General features: G+C 36.2%; 1 protein-coding gene across 1 annotated transcript; it reads right to left on the minus strand.

Annotated features, from left to right (window-relative positions):
• Positions 1-14,126: 14,126 nt before the first annotated feature.
• On the minus strand, positions 14,127-16,513 carry LOC139741832 (uncharacterized). The gene is made up of 3 exons (XM_071652747.1): positions 15,985-16,513; positions 15,143-15,729; positions 14,127-14,692 (listed from the first exon to the last, which is right to left on the minus strand). The coding sequence occupies exons 1-3, from the start codon at positions 16,511-16,513 to the stop codon at positions 14,411-14,413; spliced, it is 1,398 nt and encodes a 465-aa protein (XP_071508848.1). The 3' UTR covers positions 14,127-14,410.
• Between the last annotated feature and the right edge of the window lie 239 nt (positions 16,514-16,752).

Genomic DNA, 16,752 nt, shown 5'->3' on the forward strand with positions numbered 1-16,752 from the left:
TTACCCTATATCAAAACCCTGGATATTTTAAATGCCATTTTATGAGCATTACAGACAAACGCACTTTTGCTTTGGTAATGAGTATACTGTGCTCTTCAAATGTGTGTTTGACAGGTAATGTTATCATATCGTTATGGGTTACATGTAATTAATTGACTTTTCTCAGAAATCATCCCATATACAAATAGACCTCAGGAAGAAAAAAATAAACCGGAATGTTAAAAGATAGGGTCCGATCACTTCAAAAAGGTAACAGTAATCCGGATTGTCAGGTGTTTCTACAGGGAAAGATTCCAATTGGTAATTTGTAACCATGTATCATTTGTGTAGTAAAAATGTTTGAATGTCAAATTCCTAATCGCATCTTTAGTCTTACCACGTCCCTTACACTAAAATTGGCGAGTGGCAAGACCAGGCCTATATGTTTGTTATGCAATATTTCATACCAATAAATGGTATGAGCACACGTATACACGTCCCTTATCATAAACTGTCCTTTAAGAATTATTGTGAAGAAAACAAGATATTAAAGTTGAAACTACTTCTCCTTAAACGGCCGATGCTATTGTTGTTTGTCATTATGAAGTATGTTAAAATGCTCTCAACATTTTTTTGATACTTCAATAATATCTTATTTGATTTTATTCATATTTCCTGTGCAACAATAGACGATAAGGTAATTCTGATTATATAATCATATATATATATATATATATATATAAATATATGTTTATATATATATATAGATGTTTATATATATATAGATATAGATATGTTTATATATATATATATATATATATATATATGTTTATATATACATATCATGTGAAGACGAAAAGGAGAGATTGCGATGCATTTTTAGTGTCCAGCAAGTTTTAATGGTTCCTACAAATTTTCAAGCGTCACGCGTCTTTAATTTTTTAGGTTTCAGACAATGATTATGTATATATATGTAAGCATGTATATCTCTCTCTCTCCATGATTGTATATATATATATATATATATATATATATATATATAATTATATAATCATATACATATATGAATTATATACATAAATATAGATATATATATGTGTGTGTGTGTGTGTGTGTATATATATATATATATATATATATATTTCCAAATGTTAAAAAAATTATCTTTTTCAGAGAATATCTTGGACTTTTATTTTGTTATAAGTGAACTTATTTTGTTTGCCATTTTCATAAGTGTTCTATATAACATATTCATGTTACGTGTGTGAGTGTGTTTTTGTGTGTGTGCGAGCGTGCGTGTGTGTGTTATCTCCCTGACAGATATGCGTTTTTCTACGTACTTTGTCCCCGTCGGCAAGCTCTTTTAGAGCATGATAAAAGACTTGATCGAATCAAACCCTAAATGAACACACAAATGAATGAAGGTCTCATTTCAGACACATATAGTCTATAAATACCCATACACCCACAAATACACACCTACACCCACTTCCACACACACACGCACACACACTCTCACACACACACGCGCGCACACACACACACACACACACATGCACACTGCAAACTACATCAATTACGTGGGGGAAACGGACGCGTTGCAGTTGATAATTGCATCTTTGTGCGTGTGTCACATTAATGCGTCTTTGGTTAATGATTTTATTGATCGGTCGGTTTAGTGGGAGGTGCATCCCAAGCTGGCTTTAAATGCATTCAATAAAACTGAATTCTCTGTGTAATTCGAAAGAAATCGAAGAACTTTGTGTCCGACTTCGCTGTATACTTTTGTTTGATAATAAAGGTGTGTGTGTGGGAGAGGAGAGGGGGTGGCCAGGATGGAAAGAATTTAGTGAGATAACGTATAAGCCTATCATAGAAGCAGTGTGTGTGTGCGTGTGTGTGTGTGTGTGTGTGTGTGTGATTGTGTGTGTGTATTTCCCTACATCAAACCAGTTCTAAGATTTTAAAAAAGGTATGCGTTTTGAAAAGAAACTTCTTTCTGACATTAAAAAAAAAACTGAGGCTGACGCTGAGTTGAGGCTTATCCGACATTCGGAATAACTGATGCATGCATTTAGCAGGTACATGGAAATTACCTAGCTCATTAATAGGTCCGTATGTGGACAAATATCTAAAAATTGTAATACATTTGAAAAAACAGAACTTTTTTTCAATTTTTACCTCAATGCTCATCACCAACGTCGTGTTTATCGTCGTGTGCAACTGGCCAGGAGTTCTGAAGGGCCGGACAAGGGGTCAATCCCACCGGGAGTGTGGCGCTGGTCACATTGCCACAGGGGGTATGTCTGCTGGACTTACTTCTTCCTTTAAGGCCCGAATTCACGAAGGTGGTACAAATGAAACCATGGTTTAAACCATGGAAAAAAACCGTGGAGCGCCAAGTGTCGCACGGAATATTTCGTTACGTAATTGGTCATTTCGTTGACAAAATGACCGTTTCGTTAACGAAATTATCATTTCGTGGACGAAATGTTCATTTAGTTATAAAATGTTGTCATTTCGTTACAGAATAATCATTTCATCGACGAAATGACTGATTTCGTAAGGAAATATTCTTGGCGCTCCATGGTTTTTGTCCATGGTTTAAACCATGGTTCATTTGTACCACCTTCGTGAATTCGGGCCTTGGAGTCTTCGGCATAGAGCCGTGGCGTACATGTAGATGTTTAAATGCAACCCGAAGCCATTTACCTGCGTTCCTGTAACGCAAACAAACAATTTACTCTCTGTGCACTGTGAAAAGTAAAATGGTAAATCAACATTTTAAATGTTGTCACTCCTTCAACCTTTTGTGAAATGTTACATTTAACGTTAAAAACTTTTCATTTACCATTTCATATTGTATATTTTAAAAAATGAACTGGTAGATCCAGCATTTTGAATTTAAACTTTGATGAAAGGTTTGAGGAGTGACAATGTTTAAAATGCAGATTTACTATTTTATCTTTTGCAGTGGTATATTTGTAATTCTAATTTTTAATCCATTAAGCGGGAGTTGTGTGTTATGGAAGACTTTTTAAAGCGAGCCTTTAAAGAGTCTCGTAATTGCTGAGACGAGAGTTAATATTTTGACGGTAGTCTTGATATTTTCACTCCACGGTTTGCTTGTTTTCGTGGATGAGCAAAAGTATGGAAGTAGGTCCTGAGTGTGTCCTTAGAATTCACATTTTGCAAAAATTCTTACAAAGCTTCTTTTAATCTATTCTACCTCTTAAGCTGTTTCAAATTGTGCTACTTTTACATCAATGTTGAACATTGCTGGTTTGTACTTTGATCAGTACAACATTTAATTCACATTTGTACATCTTGTGTTACACAATACCCGTGAGTTCATGTTTTGTTCGTTATGTATTTTATTCTTCCATTTTTTTATAATCAAATTAAACTCGGAATACATGCAATAAGAAAGACGAACACAAAGAGAAAGAGAGAAAAGGTTAACCAACGATGCAACCAGGGAAATGTGGTTGGTAATAAATACATTTCGCTATTTTTCCTCCTGTCGATGCTTTTCATGATAACATTAGCACCATTTTGAAAGCAAATGAAATGAAAATCTTCTAACGCTTCAAGGACAAAAAGAATCTACAGCAATTTTAAAAACAGGCGTATAACAACCACATTATCTGATCTACCTTGTGTTCAGACGTTTGCGTACATCCCTAAGTGCAAGTAGAGCAAAATACAAAAGATAATCATCGATGGTACACTACGGGGATGATGGAAGCCTATGCTTCCATCCAGTACTGTTGTGTCTTTCTTTGGCAAATGTTTTGGTGTAAAGGCAGTAAGTCAGCAAATATCCACGGTTATTTGCCATAGACTTATCCCGCGAACAGTTAGGTCTGTATCGAAAATACACACTGCACCGTTCTATCTATATCCTTACCACAAGAAATGAAAAAGGAAGAAAAAGGCTTTCAGAAGAATTTTTGAGATGAGAATTCTGGAACGGTATAAATGAGCCACACAAAAAATAGACTCATTTACCCGTACTAGATTAAAGGCTGTCTAAACATACATTCAATAAAGATTTAGAAAAGGGAATATTCAAACAACCATAAACACAAAAGAGGGAACAGTAGGTAATAGAAATCTCAAAAACAAACAAGAAAATCAGGGAAATAAATAGGTAAAATTTACAACCATGTGCTTACAGTTTTATGTTATTAGACAAAGTTGTTTTACATACTTCATTGGGATCTTTTTTTTTCACAGACATCTGATATTTTAGAGAAGGCAGCACAAAAGCAGGAGGGTATTATTAAGAAGTAAACAGACATTAAAAAGATCTTACAACTAATAAAACTGATTTTCTCTGTTAAAAGCTGACAAAAGTGGGGATAGTTTGTATGTAGAACGGAGTACTGCTGAGGAGAGAGTCGGGAAGCTATCTGTTTCCCTCCTTAATTCTTAGATGATTCCCATGTTACGGTCAGTTTTAAAATTTCAATTTTGAGTTCAAAACAATGACAACCTTTTTGCCCTCCGTCGCTAAATTCAAAATGATTTATGAAGAAGATTTGAAATAATGCATGTGCGATGTTTGAACAACATTCCACAAATTGACAACATTACCAGATTCGGCTACTATACACCATCTCTTTGCATTACAGTTATGTGCTGTGACGTTAATGACGTATTCTTTTCTCTGCATTTCTAGGGTCTCCACCCAAGGGTTTGCTGATGGCTTTCCCGTGCAATATTTGTTGCTTTACACCCACAGCGGTATTCAAACTTGCATAAACCTACTGCATTTGTTGTGCTTCTGTTTTTCAAGTGAACACCTGCGTGTAAAGATTGCAATTATTGCAAGTAAAATAATGATCTCGCTGTTAGGTTTTCGAAGCAAACCAAAGCAGCTAGGTTGATTTGGTCTGGAGTCCATCGACTTTGAATAAATAGAATACGAAAACACGAACAGTGATGTTGTTTTGTTCGTAAATTTCACAAGGGATAACGATGAAAGATTATTAACTTAGTACTGCTGATCAATATACAGAGAATGTTTGACATTAAGTTCCATTAGTGTTCATAATAAAAAAGCACTCCACCTGCAAATGCAAATCTTAAAGTGAGTGGTGGTATATACTGAGGACATCAATTACACGGACACTTGCACACAACACACAAGCAGACATATATGATTATATAATACATTACGTATTGATTTCTTCAGATCAATTTAAAAGGAATTTGAAATTGGAGACAATTCGGAAAGAAAGTAAAAAAAGTCCTAAATTCATAAAGTCATGATCCTACTTTTTTTTTTGCTTTACCTGCTCCTCCTAACGTAACTTGTATTTCAAGTTTAAGTTGAGACTTAAAGTCCAGTGCGATCTAGCAATAAATAAACCAGCATAATATGCAATTGATACGTCCTTTCGATTATGACATTAGATGGTTTAATCAAAATCAAATGATCCCAAAGGTATGTATACGAGGAAATTATTTGTATAAGGGACAGAAGTATTTTGAATGAAAATTAGATAGGAACAATACCTTATCAACTTGATTTCCTCAGGTCCAATGTAAAAACAACAGTAAACATCTTAAAAATGAATAGGAAGTCATTTGCTGTGAGCTTATATCAAAGGCGATTAAACTGATAAAGACAAAGAATAACTTCGTATTGATTTGATGGGAACAATGTACCTTTATCAACTGTCCAAAATTTGGACATTTGTCGACAAAAATAAGAATCGACAAAAATACCAAAAAAAAACCTTGCGCTTAATGAAAATAACAACAACAAAGGAATATAACAGGGGAATACTAAGTTACTGACAAACATCATTTACTCGTCTGTATACGGGTATTGCCAGAGGAAGCCGCGCTGTCGAATTAACAAAAGACTTGAGCTCATGGTACACATCTTGAAAGGGTCCAACTTCCTATTTAATACTAGGTCAGTCGCTCTATTCTATCAAAACATTTTAGGTTAAAAAAGAAAAAGAAAAATAGGGATCTTAAGCTAACACCCCACAAAAGAACCCACCTTTGGGCCGCTAGACACCGCCTGTTTGTTTTCGTCCTGGACAACCCGCAGTATGTTTGCTCTAATTGCACCTCCGACACTTGCCTCATTTACTTATTGTTACAACTGCTGTTTATGTCGGGAAGTGTACAATCAACGCATACGGCACCTTGAAAAAAAAAAGGAGAAACGAAAAGGTTTCGGTGGGAAAAGGTGGACACAAAAAAAAAACATTCTAGTTCTCATTGGCTGCTTCACTTAATTTACCTAAAAGGATAGCGCTAAGCTTTGACAAGAATGTCAATAAAGATTCGGTGTATCCAATCGTTCAGATCTAGCTGTTTGTTTTGTAGGCATCTGAGGTCTGAGAATCGATCTGCTTTCGATTCCAGTTTGGCTTAAGACCAGTTCACATCGCTTTTATCTTTCCCTGTGATGTTATTCGGAGTTGTGTCCTTTTTTTTCACCCATTAAGTTTTTTTTTATTTGCAGATGCTTAACAGTAAATACTTCACACAGTGTATACCGCTGATCATTACAGAGAGTCATATCGCATACTGTTACTTTCTAAAAATATTAATCATGACAACATTACTGTTATTATTATTGTTATTGATATCATTAATACCTTTATTATTATTACTATTATTATCACTGTTATTGTAATTTTTTTCTTTATTATTATTATCATCGTTATCATTATGATCTTGATCCAGCGACGGAGGAAGATGAACAATAAAACAGACCGAAAAGAAAGTTGCGACGACCTCTCAAAGTCAAAGTAAAGTGGCAGGTCCACGTTTTTCTGACAATGCTTGATGAAACTTGCAATCATTCTAGTTTTCGAAAGTGATGTTGCTTTATAGCAATTTATCTCAAACCTTTAATAATTCTTGCAATAGTAAACATTTGTTAGCTTTTTTTTATTTTTTCAAGTTACAGGTCTGTTATCAATCTTGTTGAAGAAAACCATATCTTTTTTTTTTTTTTAGAATTTTTTTTTTGTTTCAAACAATATTTTATTTCGATTTCATCATCAATCATTGATTACAATTCAATATTTAATTGTGTTGCTTGCAGCGTGACATTTCAAACGTATATCAAAATATTACAAAATAATTCTTAGGACTGTCATTGTGTAAATTTCCGATTGTTCTACTACTAGTATACAATACACAGTAACTGCTTCACAAATATAATCATCTCCGCAATAATTATAAAATCAATTGTTAATGCCTAATGGGTCAGCAAAACCAAAATGTATGTACAATACACATTACAAAATATACCCATTGACTGCGTCCGTATACTCGTCACAGCAGTGATTATGAGATAATGAAATCAATATTGTTAAGGGGTCAAACACAAGGTCTGCATACCTATGCATCAGGTGTCAACAAAAAGCCTACATACCTATGTACACACAATCCAATATACAAACATTTTACAAATCTTCATGATCAATGTCTGTACATAATTCATACCTATAAACATTACCCCTTCATCGCTCACCCGTATAACCTCAACAACACTTCCCCCTCTAAATAGGCATACTCCAGGTATACCTCACTCCAGCACAGATACACACACATATTTGCACGCACACACACACACACACACACACACACGCCCACAAACATCGAACCTGTTCACCAAACACTCAACAACAAAAAGCACAAAAAAGGTATCAAATAGTAGTGCAGTAAGTATCCCGTGCCATTAAATGATTCCATTTCCTGCTGTGCAGGGCCAGCGTACCTCGTTTCATTGCTAATTTCCTTTCTTCTTCTCTACTTTCTAACATTCTTTCTCTAATTTCTCTTATCAAAGGGGGCCTGCTCTTTTCCTTCGAAAATACAAATATCATACATTTTATCAATAATATCAAATGGTTTATGAGTTGTCCTTTTCCAATATCCTGCGTTTTAATACCAACATGAACAGATTGCCAATCTAACTTTTGCATCTGGGGTAAAACAAAAACTTCACTACACAATTTCCACATCTGATTGACTTTCCTACAATGAAAAAACAAATGTTCATAAGTCTCAACCTCAGAATAACAAAATGTACATTGATTATCTCCTACAAAACCAAAAGAAAATAACTTGGCTTTTGTATATATTAAACCATACAACATTTTATATTGAAATTCACGCAGTTTACAATCAAGAGTAGACTTCCGAGGCCTCAGAAAAATCAATCTAATATCTATTTCCTCAAAATTATATAAACCAACTAAATTATTATATGCTGATGATGTTTCAATTCCATCCCTCATCAATGCTTTATAAATACGTTTTGATGTTATATCCTGTATATGATATATTTTATTCTGCAAATATAATTCAATTTTCAGTTGAGTATCCTCCATATTCATTTCTCGCTTTAATGTACCTTTCCATGATGACGGTAAAGCTAAAAATATTTCAAACATTTTTCCAATCATTTCTTCACTAAATCCTAATCTTAAAAACTCCCTTCTCCCTTTAAAGTCCCCATTTACATCTACCAAATGATGAACTTTATATACATTCCTAAGAAATAACTCTTTATCAAATATTGTATATCCATCAATCAAAATAAATTTATTATTAAAAATTACCTCATTCCTTTTTGAATCCTCTTTCAGAATCAAACTTCTACTTCCCATCCAAACCTGCAACATATCATTATAAAATTCTGGTAAAATTAGCCTCAACAACCCTAAAATTGCCTTACTATAAAAAATCAAAATACCTCCCACCGATTTAGTGAAAAACTTAAAACATAACTTCCACTTCATACTATGATCCCCAGAAATCAAACGCTTAATCCACATAATTCTTTGTGCTTTAACAAACACTCGAAAATTAATGAACTTTAATCCTCCCCTATCATAATCTAAATACAAAATATTCCTTTTTATTTTATCTCTACCCCTCCAAATAAAATCAAATACCACCCTATCTAACTCCTCAAATACCCAATCAGGTGTTACCATGGGTGAAGAAATATAAATCAACTTTGGTAAAACAAAAACCTTTACTAATTGAACTTTCCCCATCAGCGTTAAATCTCTCTGTTTCCACCATAATAATAATCTCTTTATCTTACTCAAAATCTCCTTATAATTCATAACTTCTTTAACATCAGGGTTCAAAGAAAAATATATTCCTAATATTTTTACCACCTGTTCTACTCTACCAAAAGGCAACACACAATCCTCCCTCGGAATACCTAATAACAACACATACGTTTTATCATTATTAACTTTTAAACCCGAAATTTGATAAAATACATCAAATAATCTTTTAACTTCCTCAACAGAATATCGATCCTGAAGAAATAACTTATAGTATTTTATCGATCATGATTCTCTCCGAATTCGTGCTATACATTTTCCTCTCAATCAATACTATCTGTCTTTATCTTCATTTCTCCTTTTCTGTCTTTATAAATTCTCTCTCCCCCTCCCCCCCCCCCCCCCCCCTCTCTCTCTCTCTCTCTTTATTTCTTCATAAAGTTTAGGTAAACATAGGAAGCCTTAAGTCAGAAAATTTCTGGTCTTCTTCCTTTCTACCTCACCACTCGCAGAGCCATGCTAAGTATGATAAGTAGCATATAACCTCCAAGGCAAACCTGGGATACAAATGTTAAGTAATCCCTTCTTCACTATGTACATGATATACGTAAGGCTTCTGCAAGGAATGCTTTGTTTGAGTACATAAAAAGTTTCCCATTTCTTGCAAATAAAGAGGAAAAAGAAGGGAAAATGAAAACAAAATGTCCAGACTTATCAGCTTCAGTTGATACAGGAGCTAAATAACACATGCAACTAAATTACGGTAATTGAATTTGTGATAGGTAACGCATCGCATGAAAGAATACGTAGGTCTGTATCAAAAGAAAAGTATTTCCAATGGTATCTTTAGAACTTGAAACCAGGGACTGTTGACATAGGCCAGCATGGATGAGTTGAAGATATTATTTTGCCTAATCAACTGTTTATTCCATTTTTTTTTCATCTGTCCTATGTATTCTGTATAATGTTTTATTATGTATACGAATCTTTGTTGATAATGATAATTTTACCTTATTTATCTGACACGGGTCAGGAAGCCTTTGAAAGGTCTCTAGGCATGTTATGCCTATTGTTGATTCCTCCATTTTTATTATTCATTGTATCTCTCATGATTTAAGTTGCAAATATTGTAATATTTATATTTTCTTTTTACTTGCTATGCGGAAATTAATGAGTTGAATTTATCTCTAGGACTCATTAAAGGCAATAATGATCATTCAGTAGCATTTTTAAGACATAAAAGCGGTTATAGTATTTCAGTTCATATCGTCTATTTACTTTCTCCTCAGTTAACTTTCTCCTTTACAAGCGCTGATGTTAAAAGAGGGGAACTCTAACTGGGGTCTAACATACTTATAATCAATCTATATCATCGATTTGCGCTATTCTTCATTGAAAAAATACAAAACCATTTCATTTCATTTCACTTTATTTCACTTCATTTCACTTCTTTCATGTCTATTGAAAATGCAAATACAATAAAATATTCGAACACATATAATTACACAAAATAAGTACAATTGTAATTGAGAAAAATACTGCGCACTGAAGCGCAATTAACATTGTTATTTGTATGCCAAATACCGAATAAAAGTTGTTGGAAATGGAGGGGTTGTTAAAAAAGCAGTGCTTGTAATCGCCCCATAAACAAGTAACTAAATACTAAACTAGCGAAACTAGGCATATTGTCATAAACGTGAAAGAAAGAAAAGGAAAAATACACAAACAAAATGAACCAACAAACACATATGAGGCAGCTCTTTTGTAAAAGAAAAAAGTATAAGCATGGAAAGAATAACAGGAAAGGACTAAAGAGAACAGGGAGAAATGGAGAAGGAAAAGGAGTTGAATTAAGGGTCAAGACCATGAACAAGATTCCTGTATTTTTCCATCTCGAACAAGACATGTAAATACATTTTCTTTATATCAGTGCATTATGTATCGACATTGCAAAATATGATAAATGAAACTTATGAATATACCATTGGTAAGGTAAAAAGAAAAACTGTAAAAGGCATTCTAAAATTTTGAAGATAAAATATATAGTATAATGATGGACTCACCGAGATTTACAAATATCTTTGTATCATCCAAATTTACTCGACTAAGTTCATTTCTAAGAGTGCGTTCCTTTTTATGATATTTTTTTCTAATTGTGTGCTTTTCATTTGAGATTATTTCTTCTGTCATTCAACGTCTTCCGACGTCCACATCGCGTTGTAGCACCTTTACAAAAGGAAGCAAAATGATAAACTTTGTGACCTCGATTTAGACATTAGACGTTAAGCTTAATCACGATGAAGGACGGTACATTCATAGCAATCTTCATCTACTTGGGGAAAGGGAACTTGCAAAAGCAAGTCAAACAATAATATGACACATACCAAACTGGATTATAAAAGGTTTAAAATTACCCCCCCCCCCGCCATCTCTCTTTTTCTCCCTTCCTACCACTCTCCCGCATTCACCGTTCTCCGCAACGTCTGAATATTCGTCACCATGGTGCATGAGCGGGAGAAACTTGCGAAAGGAAAAGAAAAAGAAAAAAGCTCGTCATGTTAATTCCGTCAGACAAAACACGGATGTCGGCGAAAGTGACTCGTTGAACAATAACCGCAGATCGATATTAACACAACACATTTCGGTCGTGAAAAGCTATTATCGGCGATGCCCAGCGCAGTGCCGCTTTCACTACAGGCCATCAAACCGCTTTACCCTAATGCCAAAGTGGTTGTTTATTCATGGTTTATCTCGTCATACGACTATTGTGTGACTGGGGCATATTTTGGTTTGCACATACGCCTTCGAGCATCCCCACCCCACCTTCTTCCACACAGCATTATTCAGACAGACAACCCCGCTTCCTCCCTCCCCCCCCCCCCCCTCCTTTTTTCCTCTCTCACACTCCCCCATCCCTCTTCATGCTTCTAGTCTTGCTTCCAGATCATTCTGTCAGTACTTAATTTTGCTACCCAGAATATCAACGCCCTCTAACGACGAATTAGCAGGCTCCGCTGGATGGGTGGCGACATAATCGAGGGTCGGGGAGCGATGAAAGGTGCATTTTGTGGAAGGCGCTAACAGTTGAAAAAGGGCCTGGAAACCAGACTACCTACCTGCTCCCTCCTTCTCCCCTCAGACGAGTACAAAAAACGTCCAACGTTTCCTGTTTCTTCCGAAGGTTCATGTCGCATGTTCCCGTCACCGGCTTATTCGATACTGTTTAATCGCATTGATTGTGCCACTTCCCTGAGACCGAGCGAGTATGGATCTATACAGGTGTCCGAGGAGGTGTTAAAAGTCCCCACTCTCTCTTCTCCGTCCATTAATAGCTGTCCAGACTACCGCACTTTCTTATCAAAGCATTTTTACCTCTGTTCGCACCTATCCACACTAACGTCATTCATTAGTCAAATTTCGATCTGTGTTTTCTTACCGCTGTCTATTTTTCGCACTTACTCTGTTTGTCGAGCCATTTCCGTTCATCGCTTGTGCGTATTTGTCGTGCCGTGTTTGCTTCGATGCGTGCGCTTTGTTATGAATAATAAATAAATTACGGGTTTTACGCCATTGGCAATTTGACTGAACGGGAGATAGATTTGGCAGAGCACCTCTAAGTGCGATTGATTGAGATAAAACAAATTTAAGGTATTATAAATAATTCGTGACAACTTTCTGCGCCACCTTTTTCGCCAACTTTTAAAGCACAACCCTTATTTTATCATTCTTCTGAAGTAACAAAGGTGATCTAAAAACAACAGAGAAAAACCTTTTCGTGCCAGTGTAAACATGCTCATTCCTTGTCAGTGTAAACATGCTCATTTCTTTTCATTCATAGTAGTGGGGTGGCTTAGTGAAATTATCGTGACACGGTGGACAAAAGCATGATTTTTTCACCAAAGGTACCTCATGATATGCCTTTTCAAAAAAAAGGGTGCTCCAAAGAAACTGATGCTGGGAAGGAGGTCAAAGGTCAAAGGTCAACGACCTTTGTTTATGAAATTGGTTTTTTGGCTATTTCTCGAGTCAGGAATGTCAAATCTGGATAAAACCTGGCTGGAAGAATAATGAGAACAATTAAAATATTTCAACCTAATTTGGAGTGAATTTGCCAAAGGTCAAAGGTCAAAGGTCAATGAACTTTTTTTCTAAAAAATCAGGTTTCTTACCTATTTCTCCAGGTAGGAAAGATGAAATTTTCACAAGCTTGATATGAAAGAAGGTACAAAGCAAATATAGTAGGGGAGGAATATGATCGTTGATTTTTACGTTGCCATGGCAACCCAATACAAAGGTTTTAAGTTGAAGTTGATTACAGGAAGCTATACAGTATAACTTCCAGTTCTGAAGAGATTTCATTTGAATAGGTGCAACTGATCGACTGGACGATTGGAGGTATTTGTAATACTTTTTTCTGAATGTTAAGTGGTATATGTTGCCATGGCAACTACACATTTAGATTTTGGTTAAATTCATAGGAGACTTTAGAACAGAGCTACCAAGTCTCACGCATTCTGAGTGAGACTCGAGCATTTAGGGGCCATCTCACAATCTCACGCATGGCACCCATCTTTCTCACACATCGAGCGAAGTCTGCAACTCGGGCCTATAATAATGAGCATAGCCCAAAGGATTAATGTGATAGTTGCAATTGAAGGTATATTTCCCTTTTGTCATTCAAAATAGGTAAAAAACAGTCACTTAAGTATGAACCTGATTGCATCATTAAGAGCTAAAAATTGAAAAAGCTCCCTACCGCGATACCGAGGGAGGGGTAAAAAAAACCTCCCACCCTCACTCATGCGCCGAGATGCTGAGCCATGAAAATCTCACTAATAAAATTCTTTTGCACTTGGCATCCCTGTTAGAACTTCCATGACTTTGAAGAGACTCCCACCAGGGTTGGTATGATTGATCAATATAATGTACCGGTATAGCAGAATTTTTATAAGCAATGAATCTCGAAAAAAAAATGTATTTCTGCTTTATTTCCGTGGTTTCACTTCTGGTATGTCATTGAATTTACTATTTCTGTGCGACTTAGGCTTCATAATCTAATCATGAAAATAAACAATGCTCCTGTTGTATACTCATGCTTTGCTTACTGTAACCAATACTAGTATGATATATCGTCTTATCATGTGTATACTTTGACAAGATCTGGAACAGAACTAGAGCTGTAAACGTGTACAATATACATGTCACATATACTTTGTAGCTTACCACCAGGTGAATTTCATTCAAAAATAAATAATTAATAAAACAAGTTGGCTCCAGCTCTGGTTAATTATTGTGTTTTCATCATTGTGGGCTTCTCTGGCACCCGGTTAGCATACAATTTTGTAATTATACCTGACATGTGGGCAAGCTTATTTCTGACAGCAGCAAGAGCAGAGTTCTGTGCATGGTAATCCAGCTTTCGAGCACTTGCAGCGAGAAACACATCCAGCTTCTGCCCTGCAGCCACACTTGATGAGCTCCTTACAGGCTTTAGCTGCTTCAGGAATGGTCAACCAAACTGGTGCCCAGTGACCATCCTCCATTGTCCATCCCCATCCCTCTGGAGAAGGAACTGCAGATTGTGCCTGGCGACATGTTGTCCAAATGCCACTTTGGTATAATACCCTCTTGATATGCTGGAGCAGTGCATCCTAATATAGTTTGGAAAAAAAACCACACCAGATATATTGTATAGTTAATCAACTGTTTCAACAAATAATAACATGTTACCTTAACATAAAAAAGAACTGTTTGGTTGAGATGGTGACAAATTCCTATCATATCTGTTTCTTTTTAATACCAGTACTTAAATACTATTTTCATAATAGCAAGTTTCAAAACAAGCCACCAGGCTTTGAAGGTTGTACAAACAAGAACTTGAGTATCGCATTGCCCAACAGAATGATTAACTCCATTTGCATTATAGGAAATGATTATTTAAACTATGAACACTGATATTGGTATCATTATGTTATTTTCATTGATTTTTCAGGACATTAATCATGTTTTTTTCAAAAGTATTTGCAATTTAATTTCTTGTTCCGTGTATGTCCTATCCCTTGGGGTAAGGAAAGTGACTGTGAATGTGCAAATGAACGTACCTGAGTTGGGGGTATGTTCTCCAGGTTTCTTTTCCTCTTGCAGAAGAGCTCTCGGCGCGCTTCATTCACAGAGACGAGATTGCTTGTCACATCATACATCAGGACTGTAAATCGCTCAAGACAACTGATATGTTCAGATGAAACATCTACTGCTTGGAATGGATGATCCACAAAATGAAGGAATGCTTGTGTCACTTCAGGATAAGATTTCCAGACCCTCCATGCACTTTTCTTCCCTTTTCCAAGGAAGCAAGACGTGGTATCACAACCTGTGTAAGCATGAAACAGGGGCAGCGCTCGTGACTTGTCATCTCCAAGATGTTTGCAAATGTTATTGATGTTGTAGTGACAGAAGTTCTTCCCCACACCGAACGCCACCCAAATGTCAATGTCAGGATGTTCAATGAACAATGATGGAAACTGTCCGATGAGAATAACAAGAACGTCTGTGTCCACTGTTCGGATTACAATCTTCCTTGACCCTCTCTCCACTGCATGCTGAAGATGAACTGTGATTCTTGTATCTGCTTCTTCATGTGTGCAGTCTGCCATGGGTTCACAATCACCCCTTGCAATCACCGAAGTACCTGAAAAGTCATAAAAGAGAAAAAGAGAAAGACTTTGAATTTTCTTCTCTGCCTATGGACCCATAGATACATGTGTTCTAAAGTTACATGGATAATACTTCAAGATTAGTGAGATCATATGAAGCTCTTCCCAAACTAATTCCCACTCATCAAGCTTTTGTTATGCATTGGTTGTAATTACACAAAATGTATCTTAATCTTATAATTATTAGAGATAGTATTGTCTAAATCAGAAGTACATAAAGAATAACGTACCTGAGGTTACATACAGCTCCTTTTCTTTGGGACACTCTAGTTCAGCCACTCTCTGTGTCAGGAATGCGAACAGCTCTTCTTTGTTAGTACTGTCTTGGAGGAAGTCTTTCCAGTTGGCTGGCATTTTGGTCGTGGGTGCTACCTTTCTGCGCAATCCACTTCCACGCTTCTGTCGAGTAGATTCCTTGATGCTGCAGGCTAAATATCGGTCCCACACCAAGTCTAGTCGTTTGATTCCTGTCAATTCACGGTCCAGAATGGGCTTGAACACTGTTCTTGCATAGTCTTCAAATGTAGACACGGATGATGTTGGCAACCCATGAACTAGAGCTGCACCATCAAAAATCTTACAGTCTATGTGTGCAGGCGGCTCTCCTTGTCCATTTGTGTCCAGACATGTTAGTAATTTGGACTTGCTTGATGTCAAGCGCAGTTTCCCGCCAATTGATAGAGATGGTGGGTGTACCTGATTCTCGTGGCTGAAGAATACTGTTGGGTCACCATCACGCAGCTGGTTTGCGATGTACATGCGACCAAAGAGGCTCACATCATTCTGAAGAGATGTAATTTTTGCAGTTTTGCGATTCCTTTGTGTCTTCACTGATGTCTTGAAGAGCGGAAGAGAATTCTTTTTGATTGGTGCATGGATGGATTTGGTTTTTTCAATGAACACTTCCCGATTGTACGCTTGATACTGACTGGAACCAAGTTCTTCGATATGCTGTACTGTCTCTACCACTGATTTATCAGCACATACCCGAGAGTGCA

Source organism: Diadema antillarum, unplaced genomic scaffold, assembly GCF_040938485.1.
Source record: "Diadema antillarum isolate AM-2024a unplaced genomic scaffold, OU_Dant_1.0 scf00000000, whole genome shotgun sequence".
Classification (NCBI taxonomy): domain Eukaryota; kingdom Metazoa; phylum Echinodermata; class Echinoidea; order Diadematoida; family Diadematidae; genus Diadema; species Diadema antillarum.